This window comes from Camellia sinensis, chromosome 8, assembly GCF_055761805.1.
Source record: "Camellia sinensis isolate YWXY chromosome 8, ASM5576180v1, whole genome shotgun sequence".
Taxonomy (NCBI): Eukaryota; Viridiplantae; Streptophyta; class Magnoliopsida; order Ericales; family Theaceae; genus Camellia; species Camellia sinensis.
The window spans coordinates 23,314,740-23,339,054 of record NC_138968.1 but is presented as its reverse complement, the minus strand read 5'-3'; the positions used below and the strand labels follow the sequence as shown (position 1 = coordinate 23,339,054).

Sequence of the window (24,315 nt, the reverse complement as noted above, 5' to 3'; positions counted from 1 at the left end):
CAACATGTGGCCAAAGTGGTACCGAAGTGCCAGCCGAGGTGCCACGTGTCCTGGTCTTGGCGCCAAGATGATCTCAGCTAGGCCGAGGTTACCTGCGGAGATACCGGAATCTGAGATAAATGGATAAATTATAAGAGTCCTAGAATGAGGGAGGACCTCAGCTTGGATAAGGATAAAGCTCTTAGGGAGTTTATCTTTATCTATTGGAGAGTCCAGGATGGGCATTGGGCCAAATTCCAAGAGAAGCTAGGCTTCTACAGGGATCAAGTTATTGCTGACTATAAAAGCAAGGCACCCTCATGAGTCTAAGGTACGCTTTTTGCTTCCTGACTAGTGAGTTAAAGCACTGTTTGCTATCTTTGAGAGATAATTGAGTACTGACTTGATTGTCGGAATGCCCCCGGGTGGAAGAACCACCGCCGGAGTCTTATCTTTCTATGACAGGTCATTCAGGTGCAATCTATTCTGCCATGTTCTCCAGCTGAGTACTTGTTTGGCAGTGTATGTGTGTGTTGAAACTTGAGACAAAGAGGTAAGAAAATAAAACTACTAAAATCAAAAAAGGCAGTAGAAAAATTGAAGAGAAATGATGAATGATAGATAGAAGACTATGTTAATGTTAAAAATAGAGTTTCGTAATTCCAGTTTATGCAAAATTCTAATTCATATTCTTAATTGTTCATAATCTAACATAATTTTAGCCTAGTACAATAATAATTTGATGTAAATTTGGGGACAAAGCATGTATTGGTGGAAAATGTGAATGATTTTCGTCTCTTACCCCTGATTTTGTAGTCACATTCTTGTCACATGACTGAATTTTGTTAAATAGTGGAGTAATAGAAGGAGGACATTAACACTTGTGTAGGGACCAAAGTGAGATTTGACCAGAAATGCAGGGGTTGATTGTCATGATTTCATATATAGAGGCCAAAGTGGAATTTGGTGTACTGTGTAGGTGTGCAAAGTGTAATTTATCCATAAAATCATATATAGGCACTATGTGAATTTGTTCCAAAACCACCACTTAATTTTTCGGTGATATGTGGGCATGTTCTAGGATCATCACATAATTTTTTTGTTCAAAAAGAAGAAAATGACAATGGTAGATAGTTGAAAAAACAAAAAAAAAATGATGAGAGAGAATTAATGTAGAGTACTGCTATTAACACCCCATCAATTATTTTAGACCTTCCATTTTTTAGCTTTTTCTTTATTACAATAATAACTTCAAATGAAATTACTAAAAAAGACATCAAAAATTTTGGGGCACCCTATCTCACAATTAAACCCACATATCCCTATATCATGAGCTAGGGTTTATGAGATCACCCACCTCCATCACCACCCATCCATCTTACCCAAATCACACCTTCAAAATCTACCTACCCTCAAAATCTTGAAAACCCTTTAGCGGCGATATTCCGGTGGCAACAGTGACAACTATTTAATTACATACACTTCTCCAACAATAACAATGACTGAAAGTTTTTTCGACAACTACAATTCCATGAGAGAAGAGGATTACAGCAATAAAAACTCTGAAGAAGTTCATAACTTTGATGGTGTTCTTAGCTTAGAGAAGATTGGCCTTATAAGGGTATGTGTCTTGAAGAAAAAAAAATGGCAAAAATAAAAAATAAAAAATAACTATTCGTCATTTTTTTAAGACTGAACTCCCAAACATATGACTGAAATTCGTGATCACAGATCCGAACATTGTTTATTTGTTCAATAATAGATAACCGAACATTTCATATTTGTTTGGGAACAGATAATCGAAGTAGCAGCAAAAACATACAAATAAAGGAGGTCAGACCACCCTTGGATGGTCAACTGCCCGGTTGACAGGGGGTGAAATTCTACCCAGTTTGCTCACACAGAGAGCATACAAGTACAATGAGGCCATGAATGAATGACAGAAAATCAACTAGTGAAGCATGAAAGTGGATTGTGTTATGTGTGTGAAAAGATGTAATAGAAAAAAAAAAATCAAATAGATTGACAAACCTCGTAATGAAGCAGAGAAAAAACTTCTTGATCACCACAAATTTTTTCCACTAGTTTTGGGAGGTTCTACCGTCGTGGGTTTTGTTAGGGTTTTGGGAGAGAGACTTTTTGGGGTGTGAGAATGTGAGAATGTGCATTTGAATTGGTAGAATATTTTTATAAGAATAATTTTGGTATTATTTGGGGGGAGAAAATTTTTTTAAAAGGTTTTATAATTTATAAGTGAGGGTCTAAAAAAATAAGGGACCCAAAATAATTGATAGTGTTAATAGCAGCACTCTTAATGTATGAACCGTTGTGCCCCTCCAGATCAATGGGCATGCCGAGAACAAAATTTAAAAATTATTAAAGAAAAAATTTATTACAATTGGAACGAAAGGAATTATCTTTGTAATTCTCTTAATTCTCTAAGGATGATGCATAGGGAACTTTGTGGATGCACCCCTCATTGTGCGTCAAGTAGTGCAAAATTCGTATCATAGACATATCACTCGATGAACAGATTTCATAAAATTGAAAGTCCTCTTTTATGGATCAACCATTGGAAAAACATATTGACTCTATATTTATATATGTTTTGAAAAAATAAGGACAGAAAACGAAAAAACAGAAACAAATCAGTTGTTTTATCCAAACATAAATGGCTTTATTCCATTTTAATATTTGACAAGAAAAAAAAGTAGAAGGCAATAACAATTTCATGTTTCTCATTACCACAACAAATAATCTCATCTTGTGTATACAAAATACAACTTCACAAAATGTTGAAAATCAGGATGCAACATGTGCAAGCAAAACATATACTTGACACGAATATTCGGAACTGTGAAACATAACAAAAGAATGCATAATATTACATAACCCTACGCGGTTCAGTATTAACCAAATGCCAACCAAAACGAGAAATGTAAAGCTCATAATAAGTAAGAAACGCAAAAGACGACGAAAGAAGACAAGACAACTTTTAGATAGCTCGTGCTTTTATAATGTCGAAGCTCATTTCACTTGGATCCGTTGCTTGCAACTCAACTTGAATGCCATCCAATTCCCTCTTGAATCTATCCTTGGAGCTTGCATATACCATCTTCATTCTCACCTTTGATGTATCCGGTGACCTTAAAAAATGAGAAAATTAATTTGATCACTACTAAGCAAACAAAAAAGTAAATCAGTCATTTGTCTTCTGATTCCCATCTCGGACCCCTCTATTACATGGTGAGTTTCTCATGCAATACATGTTTTGAGATAAGGAGACAAGAAAGAATCAGCCAAGCGTAAAGAGCAGTGGGATTAGGAGACAAGAAAGAATCCAGGGATCCGATTGCGTGTAGAAGGTGGATTACATATGAGAAAGAGAAATCAATATTTATTCTTGCCTTTCATAGACTAGCTCAATCATACGAGTGAGTGACATAACTAGAAATCGGTGAACTAACACAAGGAAGCTCAATGCACATTGTCATACAAATTAATCCCCACAACCACTTTCAAAAACACAAATTTATACTAGTTTTTTTGCCCAATTTTATCATATGCCTCAAGTGAGGCAAGAACTAGGCCAATATCACTCCATCTCACGCATGGGTGGTGTACATTCAGTTGTTATTTTTTCTTTTAATTACACTTAGCATCCTCACATTACATGACATCCTACTTTGACCTTTTACATTCTATTGTGACAGTCAACTCTATCATTTTTGGCCAAGTTTGGGTTGCATTGAAACATGACTACCAAGTATAGAGATTGACTGTAACAATCAAACTTAGAGGGGCCGAAGTTGGATTTCATGTAAAATGTAGAAATACAGAGTGTAATTAAACTCATCAAGAACAAAGATAGTGTGTTAGTCTCTACATTTACAATCCAATGTGTGACATTGATTGCAGTAGATAGAAATATAAATGATGTAAGTCATATTACCAAGCAATAAAGAAAATCTTGCTCTTCTGACAGTTCTCATCAGTGATGAAATCGAAATCAAAAACAGCGTATCGGCACTCATCAGCAGGGAGAGAGGCAGTGAAATCCTCATAGCTTTCCTCGGGACTCCCAAGCTTTTCGACAGCCACGTTTTGGCCTTCAATCTTGAAGATGATGAAACGGTAGTTCCTCTTTGTTTTTAGCTCCAAGAACTTCAGCTTACAGTCATCTTCCACGGCCATTCCAGACGCCGCATTCGCCTACCCAAAACATTTTTTAAAACAAGGACAAACAAAAGAAGAAACACAAAACCTTAGGGTACAAAAAGCCGATGCAAAATTTGATCACAGAACGGAATACAGAAAATGCATTAATGGATAGAAGTTGACTACATTTGTTGGGGTGCTGATTTTGAGAAATTTTGTCCATCAATATATTTTGGGTTCGATTATGTGTTTAGTCTATGTGTTTGCCAAGAGGGTTACGACAGGCATGTCATTATATGATTTTAATCTGTTCAACTGGAAAATAGAATCATGAAAATTAATGTATCAATGCTGTAAATAGTGTTCTGTTACCCTGTTTCATCCGTGCTTTTTGGCCATTGAAGTGTTATCAGAATATCAGATGATCAATCGTATTTCTATATCAATGGTCACTTGGGTCTCGCTTTTTCAATTGTAACTGTCGATCTCTTATACTTTCAATCAAGTTATAACGTGATACCTTACTAGTTTGGTGTTAAATTATTTAACGAAAAATGTCGACTTGACCTGAGGCATTTTTTAAAGGACAAATGTGATTTTATTTTATTTTGTTTTCTTCTTTTATAATTTTCATAGTACTCTCTCTTTATTGTATTTTTTAAGAAAAATACTTGGTGGCCCTAATTTGTGTGATCCGAATGGCTCGAATGTGTCAAAACGACGTCGTTTTACGTCTAAAATGACGTTATTTTGAAACATTCAAGCCATTCAAGTTATGAAATTTTGAACCACTTAGTATTATTGATTTTTTAAACCCATCGTATACGGTGGTGACGAGGTGGTCAATGGTGGTACATTAAGGAATTAACCAAAATAGAAGAAAATTGCATTTTTTTTTCCCTAAATGATGCGCATCATATAAAGGTCATATGACAATTTTTATCAAACAATTTAACATAAAATTAACGAAGTGTTATACTGTAAGTTATAACTTGACCAAAAGTGAAACTAAAATAAAATCAATACTTAACAGAGAGCCTCTATTCCCCAATACCATGTGCAGCTTTGACAATCAGTATGATGTCACATAAAAAAAATAGAGAAAGGGAAAGAAATATTTCAGATCCGAATAATGATTATTATATCTAAATCAATTACAAATTCAAAAAATTTACTCAGAAAGTGAATCAATGGACTACATAACAATATGGGTGTGACCCATATTTCACTAAATTTAAATCTACATCATACACCTATCTTTTTGAATAAAATTTGAGGTATATTTTTGTGGACCATAGCATTTTTTAATCCAAATAAATCTTTTCTTCCTTTTCTTTCTAACCCTTCAACTTGAAATTAAAGAAAATGGAGAGAGAGGGAGAGACATACCATGGTGAAAAAGGATAGCAGTAGCAGCTATGCAGAAATGAGAAAGAAGAAAGAAGAAAGAGGAGAAAGAAGGGATTGGGAGTATAGTGGGAGATCCTTGAATTTGGGAAAGACATGAGAGAGCTTTGGGCTTTTTTTAGGATACACAGAAATTTGCGGAGAATGAAGAGAATTTTGTGGGACAAAATAAGGGTTGAGAATTGTCTTAGAAATTGAGGTTTTGATCACGTCCACCATCCCCAACACACTTTCTTCCTCCACATTATCATTGCATGATGAACATTGTTAGATTCTCATGTGTGTGAATGACCAAAAATTATTTTTTCAAAATTTTTTTTCTAGGCCTTTGACAGCTCATTTTTTTATGGGGGACGATTATCTACAGTTGGGTTTCCCAACTGGAAGGTATTGAAGGGCTTTTGTGGGCTTATCACAGAACCCGTATCGATAATTCGAACAGTTTAATATATAGGGCTTGTCGAGTATTTCATTTATGTAAAAAATCACGTTGATAAGATATCGATAGCTACTTAATTAGATCACATTTGTATCAATAATTTATTTTAAAAATTATGTTTACCATTGACACAAATATGTTCTGATCAAGTGGTTTCAATATCTGATCAACAGAATTTTTTGTAGAGATAAAGTACTCAATGAGCTCTATACATTAAACGGTTCGGATCATAGATACAGGTTCTGTGATGAGTCTACATAAGCCCAACAACACTCTTCAATCCAATTTAGACTAAAAAAGAAGCCTTCGTTTTTTTTATATTGTTTATCCATTTCATGAAATATAAATCTAATGAAAATCTCTATTTCAATTCATGAGCTCGCAAGGCATTATAAAAATTTAAAATCAATCATCTTAACCAACAGGTTATTATAATTTTAAAACCTCCCTTAATTATGAAATGGAGACATGAGCCGGATTGGATCTGAATTCTTGTTTCTTATTACTTATTTTTTTAACAATGCTGGATAGCTCGAATTTTTATGGCCCGAATAGTTCGAATGTCTCAAAACGACGTCGTTTTGGAGATAAAATGATGTCATTTTGATACATTCAAATCATTCGGACCACACAAATTCGAATTACCAAGCATTTTTCATATTTTTTTTCTTCTTATGTTTGTCATATTTTCATTTTGTCGGAATTTCTCGTCCTCTCCGTGTATGTATGCATACTTAAAGCACAAATAAGGGCGAGGGTCCCAAATTTTTATTATTTATAATTTTTAAAAGCCCTGTCAAAAAAAAAAAAAAAATCACATTTTCTAAAGGCCGTGCAAAATTAAAAATAAATCTCATCGAAAAGGCTCAAGAAAAATAATTCATCTTTTCCAAACACTTATTAAATATATATATATATATATATCACCAGAAATTTTCACCGAAACTCTACTTTTTATTTAGTTAATTATATAACATAGTAAATTTCACTATTTTAAATATAGCGACTTGACTTTTATTACATAAAAACACATAGTAAAACAAATTTGTTAAACAACTCCAGTGTTAAATAAAATTTCTCATTAAAAAAATTAAAATGGTCCCAAGGCCCACCAAAATAAAAGAGAAATATTATTTATTACTGGATTACACCATTTTATTTAATTTTTTTTCCTATTAATTTAAACACACGCACATGTAGGCCAAGTTTGGATATCCTAAATAAGGGCTCTTTTGGGAACACAGAAAAACGCAAGGTTTGCGTTTTGTTAGCAAAACGCAGCTGGCTTTTTTGTTGTCATTTGGGAAGTGTAAAAAGTAAGTTGTAAAATTACATATCTACCCTCAACATTTATATTTTGTAAGTTTGGGTGAAATGTAAATTTTTTAAGTTGAGTGAGGGTATTTTAGTCAAATCACTTCCAAAAAATTTGGTTAAAAGCAACTTTTTACCAACTTCCCAAATCACTCTCAAAAAGTTTGGTTAAAAGCCAAAAATTCACTTTTTACCATCTTTCCAAAACAACCCTAAGTACACACTTTTTATCTTTTTTTCATCACATCATCTCTTTACTTTTCCGCACATCTTTTTCGTAAAAAGACAAAAAGTGTACTTATTTAGGTCATCCCAAACAATCCCGTAGTGTTAGGCTGCCGTTGGCACAAGTATTATTGGATTAATATTGTGATGACCAAATTCTTATACTAAATTTGTTTATTATCTAATTTCCCATTATCTAATGGGCCTCTATTAGTTCAACAAATGCAACACTCCATGCATCGTACATGTAAGGCATCGTGTCGAATACTAAGTAAATTTGGTATAAAATTTGGTCATCCCGCCAAATGGTTGAAAATCATAAATGCAGTTTGAATATATTTAGATCATGAATTTTGATAAGAATTTAAATAAATAAATAAATAAAGTGAATAAAATATAAATAAAATATTATATTTCACAGCCTCGAGGTCAACAGCTAGTTTTGTAAATTTTGTTTCTTTACAATACTCATTAGAGAAAGACCAGTTTCCAATTCCAAAGTGCAAATCCATGTTTCCAATTCTGATATCTAATAAACTTTCATTTTTCATTCCCAAAATGAATCAGTTCTCCACACACTAAACACACTAATCGAAGAGGAAATCAACATCCAATACCTAATAAAAATTAGAAACAAAAACTCATAAGACAATTCTAATACATTTTGAACATTGCACAAACACAATTCCAATTTGTGTCATCCAAAGACACTTCAATTATATCAACCTACATAATTCACAACTTTGGGTGGTCCCTGTGTCCTTTTTTTTTTTTTTTTTTTTTTTTACATTAAATCGAAAAAATAAACACTAACATTTATTAAATATATTTATATGTATAATAAATATAATTTAAATTTTGTAAATATAATAAGACTAAAATACAAAAATAATTGATTTAAATACTCATTTTCACGCTTTATTCGTCATTTTACATTTTTCAAGTCTCAACAACTATATTCATATCACTGCTTGTTTTTATTAGTACTACCAACCTGTCCCTGCTCCACTCCATTGCCATCTTATGTCAGATGCACGGCCTAGTTTAAAAGTCTTTCACTATGGCTTAATCCAACTGCCGATCTCACTGGTTTGTCTCATTGGGTTTCAATTCAAAAAGCACTTACACGATGATGATGTCTTACACCGTCTTACAAATTTATCCTAACATTGTTTGCAAACCGCTGTGGCATGCCAGCAACAGTGAGAAAACATAGTTGTCCCAAACATGTAGACATTATTTGGTGAAGGCACTGAAGTTCTAAACAATTTCAAAAGGTATATTACAGAATAGTCAAACAATGGTTTTGATTTCTATAACCATAGGCAACAAATCCATCAACACCAAGATAACTCAGTAGACTCAGTAGTTGCTTACCAGCAAAATATATATATATATATATAGTATATATTAGCATCAAATCCACCAACACCAAGGCAAAACACACTTAACATTAACAAATTACATACCAACTTCACTCTGTCTCAAACATAAAAAGAGAGCGAATTGTAGACACAGCAGCAATCACATTCAGCAACCATTGGAAGCCAAAAACCTGCAAAAACAAAAACAAAATATATATATGTTTCACACAACCTTGGAAGGCAACAATCAGCAATCTAAACAAGTCAATTTCAAACGATAATAATAATAATAGTAATAATAATCTCAACCATTCAATTTCTTACCATTGCTTTCAAACATCAATGATGGTTCAGTCCTTGTCAGTTACTTTCTCCTCCTTCCATAAACTCTAAAAAAACCCAGGACACAAGAAGTTTAAGTGCTGAACAAATAATTATGATAAAAATTAAAGAAAATAAGCAATACTTGCTACTTGGGCAATAATACCTGATGCAAGTTTCTCCAATTCATCCAACTGATCTCTAAGATTGATTTGAGCTGGGGAATGCAACCAGTTTAGAGAACAAATGAGGGCCTCCACCATAGAGGGTGATAGAGAACTGTGGAATGGATCAAGAACACGTCCTCCTGTGCTAAAAGCAGATCCGGATGCAACTGTGGACACAGGGATGGCTAGAACATCACGTGCTAGATGAGAGAGGATGCAATACTTGGAGGAATTAGCCTTCTACCAAAACAAGATATCAAAATTATCATTGTACTCTTCACAATCCTCCATCAAAAATCTCTCCAACTCGGACTTATTAACCATATTACTTTCTTCCTCCAAATGCTTCTTAAACTGAGACATCATTTTTTCAAAGACATCTGTGTCATCATCTTCATCCATGGTAATTCTCTTGGATGAATCACCCAAATTTTGAGTCCACACACTATCAATTGAATCATGCAAGACATACCAATCATATATTTGTGCCAGCTCTTTCTTTAATCTCTTTACCAAGTCCTCAACATGCTTAGCTTCATAAATTTGTTCTAAGCACCATTGCACATACTTGAGTTTGTAACGGGGATCAAGAACAACCGCAACAAATAATAACAAATTGATCTTGTCAAACCCCCAATACTTATCGAACTTAAAACTCATGCCACGTGCCAATAATTGCAAATTTTCATCATCATTTGCACACAATTTGGTGATTGCACTTTGAATCACCATTATCTCTGTAAAAAAAGCATCACAAGTGACATACAAAGAACCTGAAAGACGCAAAGTTGCTTTGTAAAACAATTTTAAGAACTTGATGTACAACTTAGCCTTCATCCAATCATCACTTGTCGGAGGCCCGAATGTGTTTACTATCTCTTTCCCTTTCCCACTGTTAGCCCCACCAACACCAACAACACCCTCACCACCTTCACCAACCTCCTCGGCAATCTCATCCTCTCTAAATTTCAAATGGAAAAAAGTGTCATCATCTTCCAACCGCTCAAACGCTTTTTGAAATTGTAAAGCCCGTTCTAACATGAAATATGTGGAGTTCCACCGAGTAGCCACATCCAAACAAAGTTGACCCTCATATTCAATGCACTCTAATTTAACACAAAACTTGAATTCGGCCATCCTAGATGGAGAGGATTTCACGTACTTCACAATATTACGGATCCTTGTGATTGAGTCATCAATCTCTTTCAAGCTCTCACAAACAATTAAATTCAATATGTGAGCACAACATTTCACATGTAAAAACTCATGCTCTAATATGGTATTCTTCCTATCTTTGGTCCACCGCTTCAAGAAATTAATGACACCATTGTTTGAGCTTGCATTGTCAACTGTAATTGTTAGAAGCTTATCAATGCCCCATTCTGACAAACAACCCTCAATCACCCTACCAAGTGTTTTACCTCTGTGATTTGGTACTAAACGAAAGTTAAGAATTTTTTTGTTAAGTTTCCAATCACAATCAATAAAATGTGCAATAAGACACAAATACTTCAAATTTTGCACAGATGTCCAAGTGTCAGTAGTAAGACATATTCGTTGACCTCTAAGTGCATTCTTCAAAGCCGCCTTCTCTCTCACAAATATTGACTTACAATCATTAGCAATTGTAATCCTAGATGGGATTGTTAGCCACTTTGGTTGCACCACATGCATAAATCGTTTAAATCCTTCACCTTCCACAAATTTAAAAGGCAATTCATCTATTATGAACATCTCCACTAGGGCCTTTCTACATGCATCCACACTAAAACTTGCAGCGACAAGATCACCAATTGTTTCTCCATCAACAGTTTCTCTTTTGGGTTCAAAACCTAGGGTAGTAGTTTGGTTCTCATCTTGCCTTAAGGGATACTCCTTGCACCGTGATTCTATATGAGTTAACATAAGTTTTGTTCCATTAACTTTAGGATCACATGCATAATCCATACCACAATAGTTGCAGGCAGCCCTTGGATTTTCACCATGTTCACAATCCAATCTTGTGAAATGATCCCAAACAATCCCCAGGTTTAGTTTCTTGGGTTCTTGTGTTTTAGGTTCTCCAGAAGTAGATTCATCCATCTGCACAAAATTTAGAACTATTATACAACAGTGTCCACTATCAGATAGAACACAATCAAAGTATTAAATCAGTGGCTATGCACAATTAAAATCAAACATTTAACTGTTAAACATAAACTAAATCCAACTCAAACCCAATCTTCAATTTGATTACCAAATGAGATTCAACTACGCACTCATGAAATGATCATAAAAATGGACTACTGAGAAAACCCAAATAGATAAAGAATGAATGGAAATTGAAAAAACAAACCTTGTTCTTTTCCCAGTGAGATTTCTTAGAGCAATGCTTGGGTATATTGGGTTGGTCTGAGGATTGGGTTTCTGGTTTCTTGCGTTTGAATTTGCTCTTCATTTTGTTCTTCTTGTTTGGGTCTTTGGGTATTGTTGGGTCTGGTGTTGGGAACACTTCTGGGTTTTTCTGTCGATTGCTCACCATGTTTTTCGCAATAGCAGTGAACAGGTCTTCGATTCACAGTCCAGATATAAAGCAAGAAGCCATCGAAGATGGCAAGTGAAGCAATGGCAAACGAAGAGGCTCTCTGATTTTGGAAAGTGTTCTCATGAAAAGGATCCGAACCCATTTTAGCAGATTTTAGGCTCAATTCAATCCTCTCGGTTATGCATGTAGGTCCAGCCCAACCCAAAGTTGGAAGACACACTAGAAACATGGCTCATTTTGTATTTAAAGTTGGCCTGTTATTGATGCCAATAGTAGGTTTTTTGAGCTAATTATTACAACTATTTTAGTACACAAGTTGTCACAAATAACTTTTCAAACTAACCTTTGTTTTATATATGAAAAAAGTAATTATTGTGTCTACTGATTCAATGATTGTTTATTGGTTTTGCAAAACAACGTAATTTATTTTTACTTAATTTTTTTTTTTAATTAGTCACACCTCTATTCTCTCCCCAATGCTTCTATCTTTCGCTCAATTCATAGCACATTGTTGGTTAGGTTAAGTGACTGTCACTAATCGTTCTTCTCACCTCTCGCTATCTCACTAACATCTTACTCTATTACACTATTGACATGTTTTACAATAATTAATAATTAATAGCAACTCATCACTAGAGACAAGTATTTGTATCATTTTCATGCTTGTGTTATGATAATTCCCGTCCATGTGAGGGTCACAATCAGTATTACCCATCTTCTACAAATGATAATACTTTTTGCCAACCTTTTTTAGTCAAAATAGAAAATCCTTCTCTTCTTTTTTTCTATGCTGGGGAAAAGCTACCCCTTTGGTCAAAATAGAAATCCATTTTTAAGTAATGCTAGGGGAAGAAAGAGGTGCCATTTGAAAAATAAAATAAAATAAAATAAATTACCTTTTGCAGCTTGGGTAAAAGCCATAAGCTGGCTTTTTTGATATCAAAATTATTTGGAAAAGTAGTTAGAAGTTAATCGTGAAATTACAACTAATACCCTCCATGTTTACCCAACTCACTTTTTAAACAGTGTTTTGGGTGGGGTATCTTGGTCATTTGATTGTGATGTGATAGTATAAATAAATATTAATCAAAAAAGTTAAAAAATAACTTTTTATCAACTTTCTAAATAACTTTTTAAAAAGTCCAAAGAACTTAGTTAGAGGGGATTTGAGAAGTTAGTTAAAAGTTGATTTTTTTTTTTTTTTTTGGACTTTTTGTCTTTTTGTGTGTAAAATATGTGAAATGTTAAAAACTAAAAGCTAGCTTTTTACTAGCTTCCCAAATTGCCCCTTAAAATCAAAATTCAATTTTTAACCATGTTTTCAAAACACCCTCAAATACTATGAGTTTTTTACTTCGCTATTAGTATAATAGTTTTTATTTATTTTTTAATTTTTGACAAAAATTACGGGGAGAGAAAAATAACTCAAAAAGTGAAAAGAATATGAAGTATCTAATGTAGATTCAAATTTAATGTGATGTGAGTTACACTCAAAATGATTTGATTCACACAATTAATTTTTTGACAACTTTTTCGCTTACTTTTTATAGCAACTATATATTTTTGGGGGGTATAAGTAGGACATAACGGTGGGTTTAATTGAACGTAGTTATTATGTATTTTATTGTGCATTTACCTAATTTGTTACAATTTTGAAGCAATACATTTGTATTTTGGTGTTTCAAATTTTGATTCTTTATGCAACTGTCACTTTTCTAAAAAGTTATATGTAATTTTTTTACTTTAATAAATAAATAATTTTTTTTTATTTTTTCGTAATCAAATATACAAATTTAATTTTTGTGATGCATTTTAAAATATTATATTAATTTTCTATTTTTTCAATTAATTTTGAATTTAATAAAAAAAAATCTAATTCAAAACTTAAATTAGGCTGAAGTGGGCCAAGCCCGACCTTAAGCCCCGTATAAACTCATATTTTTAAAAGTGTCCTATTATTAGCACCTCATAATTTATTTTAGACCCTTCAATTTTTAACTATTTTTGTAATATAATAATAACCTCACATAAAATTACAAAAAATGATATCATTAATTTTGAGACATCCCATCTCACAATTAAACCTACACACCCACTACATCATGAATTAGAGTTTATGAGAGCATCCACCTCCATCACCACCCATCCATCTTTTCCAAATTCGACCTTCAAAACCTACCCATCCATCTTCCCTAAATCTCACCTTCAAAACCTACCCACTCTTAAAATCTTGAAAACTCATTGGCAACAATATTTCAGCTGTAACAGTGGCAACGATTTGACTACCTACACTTCTCTGGCAATGACAATGAGTGGAAGTTTTTCTGGTAATCATAACTCCATAAAACGAGAAGAGTACAATAATAAAAACTTAAAGGATGTTCATAATTTTGATGTTGTTCTTAACTCATAGGAGATTGGCCTTGTACGGATAAGTTTTTTAAAAAAAAAATGACAAAAAGAATAAAATCTGTTTGTCATTTTTTCTGGACTGAATTTCCGAACATATGATTGAAATTCTGGAACATGGGTCCGAACATTGTTTATTTGTTCGGGAAGGCATTCTTAAACAAATAAGTAATGTTCGGAAATGTAGGTCCAAACACTACTAGAAAACAGGGCTTTTGAGTCGGCAGCGTGCCGTCGCAAATAGCGTATTTGCCGACGCAAAAACCTTTTGCGACGGCGTTTCGACGGCAACTCAAGGGACGAAAATGATGGGGTCGCAAAAAGTTTTTGAGTCGGCAATCTGCCGACGCAAAAAGTTTTAATTTTTTGAGACGGTAGATTGCCGACTCAAAAAGTAGTTAAATGTTTTAAAAAATTTAACTCATAATTTTCTCATTGAGGCTCCCAAGTTTCGAACACACACCATTTGGACAATTTGACCCGAGGTCACCGCACTAAATCCACTTCACCACCATACCTCTTTCAGATATTAAACGAGATATATATTATTTATAGTATATACACTCAATATTAATATAAAAGTATATGTATAAATAAATATATTTATTAAATATAATCAAGTAAATATATATATATATATATCTTGGCTATAAATTTTTTTTTTTTTGCTACGGCATCAGTTGCCGACACAAAAAGGTCTAATTTTTTGCGTCGGCACAAATTTGCCGACGCAAAAGGTCTATGCCGACTCAAAAGGTCTATCTTTTGCGTCGGTAAATTCAACCGACTCAAATAATGCTATCAAATATTAATTTTTTGTGTCGGCCAACGGTGCCGACGCTAAAGGTTTGGTATTTGAGTCGGTAACTCTGTGCCGTCTCAAAAAGGCTACCTTTTGCGACGGTAAAATTTGCCGACTCAAAAAACCGACTCAAAAGGCCCTTTCTTTAGTAGTGAAACATGAAAATTTATTAACATATTGAACAGTCAAGATTGTTAATACTTGCAGAAGTTTTTATTTTTTCAAGTTCGAGAATACATATTCAAACATTACTTATTTGTTTAGAAAAGTATTCCCAAACAAATAAACAATGCTCTAGAATGCAAGTTCAAACATGGCAATTTCTTAACACATTAAACGGTCAAAATTCTTAATGTTTGCAGAAATTTTCATTTTTTTAAATTTGGAAATACAAGTACGAACATAGAAATTTCTTAACACATTAAATGGTCAAAATTTTTAACACTTCCAGAAGTTATCGGAAGTAACCCAAATCCATTATCACGTTCAAAAGTTATTCCTTCATCGCGTAACTTTGATAATATTGCTGTGTTTTTCTCTACTAAACTCACAATTTTATAGTATATACCAACAAAAATAACGAAACCAATTATTATAATTTTTTTCCTGCAAGAAAAGAAATTATTACGAGAAAACTAAGAAATTATATATATGTATATATATATATATAGAGAGAGAGAGAGAGAGAGAGAGAGAGTATACCAACCGTGACAATGGTAGATGAGGCAGTAAAAACAGTAATCACATTGACTATTCTTCTTCTTTGTGGGTTTTGTTAGATTTTTTGGAATGGTTTTTTTTTTTTTTTTTTTTAAGTGTGGGGGTGTGCATTTAATGAGTGGAATATTTTCACAAGAATAATTTTGATATTATTTGAGGGGAAAAATAAATTTTAAGGGTTTTAAAATTTATAAGTAGAGCCCAAAAAAATAAGAGGTCTAAAATAATTCATGGGTTGTTAATAATACCACTCTTTTAAAATTCTAGGTAGAGCCTGACGACAAAAATATAATTCAAACCTGTTGACCAATCAAAACTCATATGCATCTATGCTTAAAATTTTTGAGATAATTACTAGTGGCTTCTACTCACTGCTGGAAAATCTACTTTTAGCGGCGTTTAAAAAACGCCGCTAAAAGTACTAAAAACGTCACTAATTCTTTTCGTGACGTTTAATACCAAACGTCGATGACGCGGCCGTCGCTATAACTTTATGACGTTTGAAAAACGTCGTTATATTAGTATAGGCGGCGTTTTTAAAAACGCCGCCAAATGTCCTGCCAGTGATGTCACTATCACATTTAGCGACGTTTTTGAAAACGCCGTCATAGACATTTATACATTTTAAATATCTAGCCGTTGGAGTAGGATATAGTGACATTGTTTAAACGCCGCCATAGCCTTTGTTTTAATTTTTAAATTTTGTTAATTTTATATGGTTGAACAAAAAAAATACCTGTCAAACAATTATTAAAAACTAATAATTGATGTTTATTAAAATAATAAATAAACTAAGCTTGAAAACAAAATTAAAAATAAGAAACAATGCATTGCATACCTAAGAATAGCAACAATTCAGACTTTAAATACATCAATTAAAATCAAAATGGTCAAGAAGCCCAAAAAAATTAAAAAGGAATAGAAAGCACACTAACATGACTTATAATATTAAAAATACCACTTGTCTTCCAACTATATCCAAAGATGAGCCTAAACTATATGCAATAGATGATACATTTGGAACCATACAGTACACTATAATCCAATTAAACAAGATAAAAAGAATTAGAGGGGGGAAAAAGGTAAAAGAACAAGAACAAATAAAAAAAGCTTCATCATATTCCTTTAGCATCAGAACCCCAATGATCTAGTCCAAAGCGAACGTACTCCTTCAAAATATATAAACGTTCCCCAGAACTTATGTCCCAGTGCCTCTGCTCCTTGATTTCAGTAAGTATCCAAGGCTGCAAAGAACAGCATATAATATTCATGTTTTACAAAAGCCAGAGAATTCAAACAGTAGTGTTTAAAAATACACAAACATATTATGTGGATATAAATTGCAGCATAATAAAACAAATCAAAGCAAGCCAAAGATCCAAATGCGAACCTTAATTAATGCTCCACGAGCAATCATGCATGTAGAAAGGTCAGGGCAATCAGACTTGTGTCTGTTCCAGTCTAAATATGTAAAGACATCACCATTCCCCAGGACTTGCAAAGCATCGGGAGCCTTTCTTGCACACTGGTAAATGTATTCCCAATCAGCAAGCTTGCTATAGCGTTGCTGACGTGATCGCCCATGTATCGTTACCGCATTGGCTCCCCATTTTCCAATATCTTCAATTAACAAATCAATGTGGTTTTTTCCCTCCAGATAACTTGTTCGTACCTAGAGTAACAACAAACAACAGAATGCATATCAGTCTCAGACAAGCTTAATCACAATCATGAAAAGAACAAATGAAGTTTCATCCATCTTGCTCTAGCTCTATGGGCTACATCCTTCTCAACCTCTCCTTCTTTATGCATAATGAATCCAAATATTGGAATGGTCATTCTTATGTATCTAGGAGCCAACAAGTTTTACTCTATTTCCATTTCTATTTCTACTTTTGCTAAAATTACACTACATATTTTGTCTAAAGCCTTAAGTAACCTAGAACATTTAGATTCTAAATTCTCTCTCCACAATTTCCAGCTTAAAGTTCACTCCTATAGTCCTATTAACTAAAACAATAAAACTATGTCATCTGAAAACAACATAAACTGATGGATCTTCACTTGAGACTTTTCTTTTTAAAAAGTTTACCATTTTGTTAGGCATTAAACATAAGTTAAAATTATATGAAATGTTACTCAGTACCTTGACAGTAATAGGTCTATCAATTGTTCCAGAAGCTGCTTGTAGAATGCTTTTCATACGCGTTGGTTTTGTAAGAAGAGCTGATCCAGCACCTTTGTTAACAACAATATCAATTGGGCACCCCATATTGATATCGATGAAGTCCACTGTACATTCCTGATCTATAAGTTCAACTATCCGTGCAACTGTGTCAGGATATGCCCCACATATCTGAACCCCAAACAATTCTTCAGATGAATGACGTCTCAGCAGCGCCCATTCTGAAGCTTGACCCTGTTCACATATCAAAACTACAGTAATTTATGACATGATGAATACACAAAATGTTGCAGAGTAAATGGAAATGAAGGATTTAGAGAAAGGTTAAACTGAAAGATAGGCACACACCTGGGATGAGGATTTTCCTTTACCATTTTTTGTCCATACTTGCGCCACCTGTAGCCATCTCCTGAAATTCCCACATCACCATCTTGCAACTTGAAGACACTCTCAATGACTGACAATTCTGTTGCTGTAGTATTTGATCCATAGAACACTGTCCAGTCGTTAACTGTCAAGCCAGTGGCTATCACTTCACTACCACGGTTCACAGCCACCAAAGGGACCTGAAGGAGGGTTGAAAGTTCATCCAAGTCTTCAATGGATGTATGAGGATGGACCTGCTCCAACACAATTGCCATTAGAAAGGGGACAACAAAAGAAGATAAAATTTTGGTACCTAATGTTTGATAAGATTGCCACAGATACAGGGTATAATTTCTTACCAGGCCACCTTTATTGGAGAAGGCACAATAGTTGCCCACAAGAATGTTACCAGCAATTGTCTGCCTAAAAAATTCTACCCCAAGAACATTTGCAATCATCTCCTCAGTTTACTGCAATTCAACATGAATATAAGTGTTATCTAATAGAAGTTTTTAAGTATTACAACATAAAAAAGAAGAATCATCACTGCCTGTTGATGCCGACATCTACCTAAATTTAACAAAGAATCATTACCCAAACTGAATGAATTACCGTAAACTAGAAAAACTACATAATCAATGTGACAGTAGAGCAAGGAGCAATGCCTGGGCTACTGGAACTAAATATTGATACCTCAAAGAAAGACCCAAAGAATTGCTCTGCTGTACTTGGGAAAACATCCTGAAGGGAATTAACATAGATAATATTGACACGAAACGTAAAGAAATTAAATACTCAAGGATTGTGCAAAACAATTATACATACATTGTGTATACTAACTAAGGCTTCTTCTTGGATGAAGGGTTGGAACTTCACAGTCTTGGGCACGCTTTCTTCAGTAATCTTAGCCTGGCTTTTGCTGCTTCTAACAGGGTTGCTCTGTGCACGAAGAGCAGACTGTTCCTTCTCCTGTATAACAGTAAGAATAGAACAGTCAAAGAAGTTTAATAGCAATTTAAATAGTTCAGGGTCAAAACTTAACAAAAGTAAAGGTACAATGTCAAGGGCAAGGACTTGCAAGCAGCCCTAACCTAATTCAAGCAGAGGAACCATGAGTATCGTTTCACATAGTTCAGAAGATTACCAAATATAATTCCACTACTCATATGTACCAAATAAATGGTATATCTCATGTGTAACTAATAATAACTTGAAGGCTGATTTATGAGGATATTCATGTTTGCCCTGTTAATTACAGAAGCTAGGAAAGGTGGACTAGATATAATACAGACCAAACCTTTGTGGCTTCTTTCATGCTTCAGCATTAGTGCCCCTAGATTCTAACCTTGTAACTTAAACATAAAATCAATAAGAAAATACTAACCTAGTTTTATGTATATAAAGTTTTCCACATTTGAACTCACAAGTTCTTCGTGTAAGTAATTTCCATTACATAGTATTTGGCATCTTATTTTTCACATGGCCAATTCCAACAACCAAACAAGGAGTTTTCATTTTAATTTATTTAGCGTCTTCTTTTCTCTTATTTCTATCCTCTTCAACTCCCTCTCCCCTGTCGTTCTCTTCTTTTTTTTTTTATTTACTAATTTATTTAGTTTCCTAGTTGTCCTAGTTTTTCTCCTTGTTCTTTGATAATATAATATGATCTATTTCAAATTTATTTATTTATTTGAAGGGTTTGGTTTCTGTTGCTCATTTTGGATGGTTTCGGTGTAAATATTTGGGCAAAAAATCAAAGCAGCTATGTAAATCATGAGAAACAATTACAAATTATGCTCACTTTAGCTAATGAGGATGAAGGATTCTCTATATCTATAATTAATTTTGGATTATAGTATTGAGAGACACAACTGCAGTTTCTACAAAATCCTTCTCAATGAAGAGAACCAACCCCAACCAACCTGATCTCAACTTCATTTTGAACGTGATTTCAGTTTTGTTCATATGATCATATCATAATCAATTTGAACATGATTTCATTTTTTAAGAACTAAATTTGGCCATTTTGGTTTTGGGCTTGGCACTAACTAAAACTAACCCGAAACATGATGAGCAACTATAGTCACATGTCATGCATATAAATCTTAAAAGGGTCTTGGCAAGGAAGAATTATATATAAGAAGCACATACACGAATATGGACATGTGACATGATACAAACACACCAACACATCAATTTTAGAAAAATGCAGGGCACCACATGTGGGAGATGCACACAAGTATACAAGTTTATAGATATTTATTATATGTCATATATACCAATATTTCATTCAAAGATAATAAAACACAACATAATATTAATTCCTAATGTTTAAAGGACAAGGGATTAATAGATATAAATTACATTGCTTTTCTTTTATCATTGTATCCTCTAAGTTATTTGTTTAGACTTATAATGCGTTTCCTATGTGTCTAACACATGTTAGGAAGTGTCCAATGAATGTGTGTCAAATACATGTCAAACACGAACGTGCACCTTCTTAGACATGTCCATACTTCTTAGAATTATATTATTTCAATTAAGATGCTAATAAAGAAAGAGGAAAACTAAACCAATCAATATGATAAGCCAACGTGTCTTATGTAGGCTTTGCTTAGAATATTGTTTTAAATAAGTGAATGCAAAGAAACACCAACACTTCTAAGAAACTCATGGGACTCATGGGACTCTTCCCAACCTTTGTCAGACACACCTCAAAATTGTTACACCTACGGCTACGTCAATGTCACAATTGAGTTAAGAAAAAGAAAAGAGATGAACTTAACTTTTCCCCAATTTTCCAAATATTCTTTTTGAAAAATCTCACCAGGGAAAAGACAAACTAATATTTCCTCTTGGAAATGTTTCAGACATTGAGTCTTCCCTGTATATTTCACCATCTCTGGAGCTCTCAACTCAACTAATTACTATATGGGCTGACAGAGTCAGGTTGTGGAAGCAGGAAAGAAGAAAAGAAAATGACAACTGCATGGGTTGAAGTCCTGAGCAATAGCGCAGCCACTCGACTACCTTGGCACACTTGTGATAAGAACAACACTACAATCGAGTTTTCAAATCCCTGACTAAATGCAGCCAACACAGCCACAGAGCTTTCTGATAGCTCATGAAGTTCTGATGCTAATATTAGCTAGAAGCATAGCAAATAACATAGTCATCATGCACAATCCCCCTATAACAGTATGCACAAAATGTTACTTTGTAATTTAAATCAGAGACCCGTGTCAAAATCTCCATGTCATAACTAGAATTAAACTAGCATACATTATAGAATTCAATAACTACAGTGTTCAAACAAAATCATCTAAGAGAGAACCATAAACTAATTAGGTGATTTGCCAATGTTATTAATGTGTATTAACGGTGCCATCAAAATTGCATTTCAATGTTTTTCTTTAAGGTCTTTTAGCCTTCAAGGTCCTTCAGCTTTCAAGGAATTTCCATACAGTCAGAACATAGAACTTTTCTTGATTGTTCATGCTCCAAAGAGAGAATTTGGACTCTTTTCACACCTAAACTAAATGCCAAGAACAAACGAATAGTGGAGTGTGAAGTAAGGTATAGGAGAAACGCATATCATAATAAAAAGAGAAAGCAAATACAATCAACACGAAAGAGATGTAGATCATCTTATATTTACCCAACAATAATATCCCCATAAGAAATATAATACTTCATACACATCAAAGCAAGCTCCCTATCCCCAAATACATTGCGTTTAAAATTAAAGGCCAGAACAAATAACTAGAAACTAAACATCATCCGTATGTTATCCATAAGAAAAGTTTTTAAATTCCTTTTGTTTTTTTTGTTTTTTTTTTTTTTTGTTTTTGGTGTGATAACACAATTTTCATCTAAAATTTTCTGCAGAGAACCCAAAAAATGACAGTTTCAAGGAAATCAAAATAACATTTTGTTTGTCAAAGTCACAATTAATGATATGCATAAAATTCGCACTTACCCTAAAACCCCCAACACTAGTTTGGCCAAGTATCCAAGAACAGTCATGGCCCATGCAGTCTCCGCCTGAATGAATCAAGCAGTAAAGTCAGGAGACAAAATCAAATCTCTCTTCTTTTTCTTTTTTCTTTTTTCAAATAGAAATTAGTTTGACAAAAAGAAACATCAAAAATAATATTTTCAGATTTTTAAAAATTACTTCTACACCCAAAAAAAGATAAAACCATATAAAAATGATGAGTGTTTTTTATTTTTTCATTTCTTTCATCAAATTAGTTTTTAGTTTTATTGAAATTTTTTCAGAAAACATATTCTAAAAAACTGCTTTTGAAAAAATGTGCAGGTCAGCACATTAAAAAAATTTCAAACCATCACCTTTTCACCTTGAGGATACATCTCTTCTAAAGCCTTTACATCTTCTTCCAGAAGAAGCAGCTCCTACAAGGTTAAGAATAAGTCAGTACCCGATTCCAATCTATCTAACCATGGATACATAGACAAGTCAACCAACAATGTAAACTATCCGACGAAGCGCATCAGTTGCTTTCTTCAATTCTCTTTCCTTCTTACTTAGTTCAGTTGCTTCCTACAAATTATCGAGTCAATTGCCTATTATCAAATTGAACATGCAAATAACCATTACGTTGATACAGAAGGCAGAAGTAGGTAATTTCATATGTATACATAAAGCACAATGCAAAAGGTACCTTAATAAACTGTGAACGAGTGATAACAGCTTTTGGACGTCGAAAGAATGAAAAGATAAGTCCCAATGGCAGACAAGCAATGCCCACACCGCCAAATATCTGGGTAGGACAACAAGAGCTCAATAGTAAAATACAATATTCTTGGAAAACAGACATATTGTTAGTTCAATAGTATCCAGATCTAACAGGTCATTTTGAACCAGGGTAATTTAGGGTTTAAAACAGGGTAATAAAAAATCAGAGAGTAAAAAATAAAAAACATTGGTTGAAAAATCAGTTCTGGCGATCTGGGGAAAATAAATGAGATGTATAAAACACTGATTGATCAATCCAAACTGAACAATAAAAAACAGAGATTAAAATTCTTCAAAACATTGATTGAAAACCCTAGGAGAAGAATCGACGGGAAGGAAGAACTTGAGAGAGAGAGAGAGAGAGATATAGAGCTTGAGATTTTCTGAAGCGATGGTGCTCACCTTGGTAGATGATGGTGCTCACTCTCCTCGCCGGACGAATCTGAGATTGAATCACCGAGCTTTGAAATCGAGAGAGAACTTCGAAATCGCCGAATGAATCTGAGATTGAATCACCAAGCTGAAGAAGGTTGAACTCCGAAATCACCTTCAATCGATCAACAGATCTTCAATCAATCTGATCTAAGAATGATAAAGTAGACAAAACCTAGCATACCTGAATCGAATGATTTCAGTAAGTATCATCTTCAATCGAACTTGAATGTGAGAAGATAGAGACGAGACTGATCAACACTTACCATGAAGAAAGACCTGCGAACTCGAACACGAACTTGAGATGGCACATTATGATCTGCGAATCGACAATCTACGAATACTTGAATCGAATAAACGAAGGGGTGAATCGAATACTTGAAGAGAAGGGTTGCAGATTAATCGATTAATAAATGAAGGGGTTTGAATCGAGAGAAACGAAAGGGTTTGAACCAAGAGAGAGTTAAATCAAGGGTATAGTGAGAGCCAGAGAGAGAGAGAGAATAGGCTATTTACGTCAAAAAAAAAAAAAAAAAAAAAAAAAAAAGCGAAAAACATTTGAAGGCGCTTTCGGAAGTTAAAACGGTGTCGTATTAGTCATAAGAATGCGACGTTTAAAAAAACGCCGTAAAAAATTAGAAACAAAGGCGTTTTTCTAAACGCCGTCAAATCAACGCCGTTAATCCTTACTTTTCTTGTAGTGACTGGACTTATGCACTCTTAAATCATGAGTAAAAAATTCAC

At 33.8% G+C, this 24,315-nt stretch overlaps 3 protein-coding genes and 1 pseudogene across 18 annotated transcripts; all 4 read right to left on the bottom strand.

The window, feature by feature from the left end:
• Positions 1-2,826: 2,826 nt before the first annotated feature.
• Positions 2,827-4,186, bottom strand: LOC114276923 (actin-depolymerizing factor 7). Its single transcript, XM_082881747.1, has 2 exons — positions 3,932-4,186; positions 2,827-3,125 (listed from the first exon to the last, which is right to left on the bottom strand). The coding sequence occupies exons 1-2, from the start codon at positions 4,171-4,173 to the stop codon at positions 2,975-2,977; spliced, it is 393 nt and encodes a 130-aa protein (XP_082737873.1). The 5' UTR covers positions 4,174-4,186; the 3' UTR covers positions 2,827-2,974.
• A 4,705-nt stretch (positions 4,187-8,891) lies between these two features.
• LOC114276924 (zinc finger BED domain-containing protein RICESLEEPER 3) lies at positions 8,892-12,020 on the bottom strand. Its single transcript, XM_028218761.2, has 4 exons — positions 11,710-12,020; positions 9,374-11,456; positions 9,211-9,275; positions 8,892-9,077 (listed from the first exon to the last, which is right to left on the bottom strand). The coding sequence occupies exons 1-2, from the start codon at positions 11,893-11,895 to the stop codon at positions 9,615-9,617; spliced, it is 2,028 nt and encodes a 675-aa protein (XP_028074562.2). The 5' UTR covers positions 11,896-12,020; the 3' UTR covers positions 8,892-9,077; positions 9,211-9,275; positions 9,374-9,614.
• Positions 12,021-16,638: 4,618 nt separating this feature from the next.
• On the bottom strand, positions 16,639-24,274 carry LOC114304129 (tRNA-dihydrouridine(47) synthase [NAD(P)(+)]-like). Of its 16 annotated transcripts, none has more exons than XM_082882254.1 (13): positions 23,838-24,274; positions 23,542-23,755; positions 23,066-23,164; positions 22,870-22,944; positions 22,734-22,796; positions 22,360-22,424; positions 19,206-19,349; positions 19,074-19,121; positions 18,740-18,850; positions 18,363-18,634; positions 17,976-18,248; positions 17,220-17,501; positions 16,639-17,073 (listed from the first exon to the last, which is right to left on the bottom strand). In XM_082882254.1, exons 11-13 carry the CDS (start codon positions 18,099-18,101, stop codon positions 16,945-16,947), a joined length of 537 nt encoding a protein of 178 aa, XP_082738380.1. In that variant the 5' UTR covers positions 18,102-18,248; positions 18,363-18,634; positions 18,740-18,850; positions 19,074-19,121; positions 19,206-19,349; positions 22,360-22,424; positions 22,734-22,796; positions 22,870-22,944; positions 23,066-23,164; positions 23,542-23,755; positions 23,838-24,274; the 3' UTR covers positions 16,639-16,944. The 16 variants fall into 16 exon arrangements, 15 of the variants coding, with proteins under 15 accessions (XP_082738380.1, XP_082738381.1, XP_082738388.1 ...); XM_082882255.1 differs by having other exon boundaries at positions 23,542-23,686; positions 23,838-24,273; XM_082882262.1 differs by having other exon boundaries at positions 17,976-18,265; positions 22,734-22,944.
• LOC145797623 (eukaryotic translation initiation factor 6-2 pseudogene) lies at positions 18,221-18,838 on the bottom strand (annotated as a pseudogene).
• Positions 24,275-24,315: the final 41 nt, after the last annotated feature.

What these genes read in the sequence shown, in the direction of transcription:
- LOC114276924 (XM_028218761.2), bottom strand. Translation starts at nt 11,895, where the DNA reads ATGGTGAGCAATCGACAGAAAAACCCAGAAGTGTTCCCAACACCAGAC. An exon ending in CTCACTGGGAAAAGAACAAG is followed by an intron (nt 11,457 to 11,709) that starts GTTTGTTTTTTC and finishes AATTTTGTGCAG; the next exon opens with ATGGATGAATCTACTTCTGG.
- LOC114276923 (XM_082881747.1), bottom strand. Translation starts at nt 4,173, where the DNA reads ATGGCCGTGGAAGATGACTGTAAGCTGAAGTTCTTGGAGCTAAAAACA. An exon ending in AAGATTTTCTTTATTGCTTG is followed by an intron (nt 3,126 to 3,931) that starts GTAATATGACTT and finishes TCATTTTTTAAG; the next exon opens with GTCACCGGATACATCAAAGG.
- LOC114304129 (XM_082882262.1), bottom strand. Translation starts at nt 18,101, where the DNA reads ATGGGGTGCCCAATTGATATTGTTGTTAACAAAGGTGCTGGATCAGCT. An exon ending in ATAGACCTATTACTGTCAAG is followed by an intron (nt 17,502 to 17,975) that starts GTACTGAGTAAC and finishes TTGTTACTCTAG; the next exon opens with GTACGAACAAGTTATCTGGA. An exon ending in CTCGTGGAGCATTAATTAAG is followed by an intron (nt 17,074 to 17,219) that starts GTTCGCATTTGG and finishes TGTTCTTTGCAG; the next exon opens with CCTTGGATACTTACTGAAAT.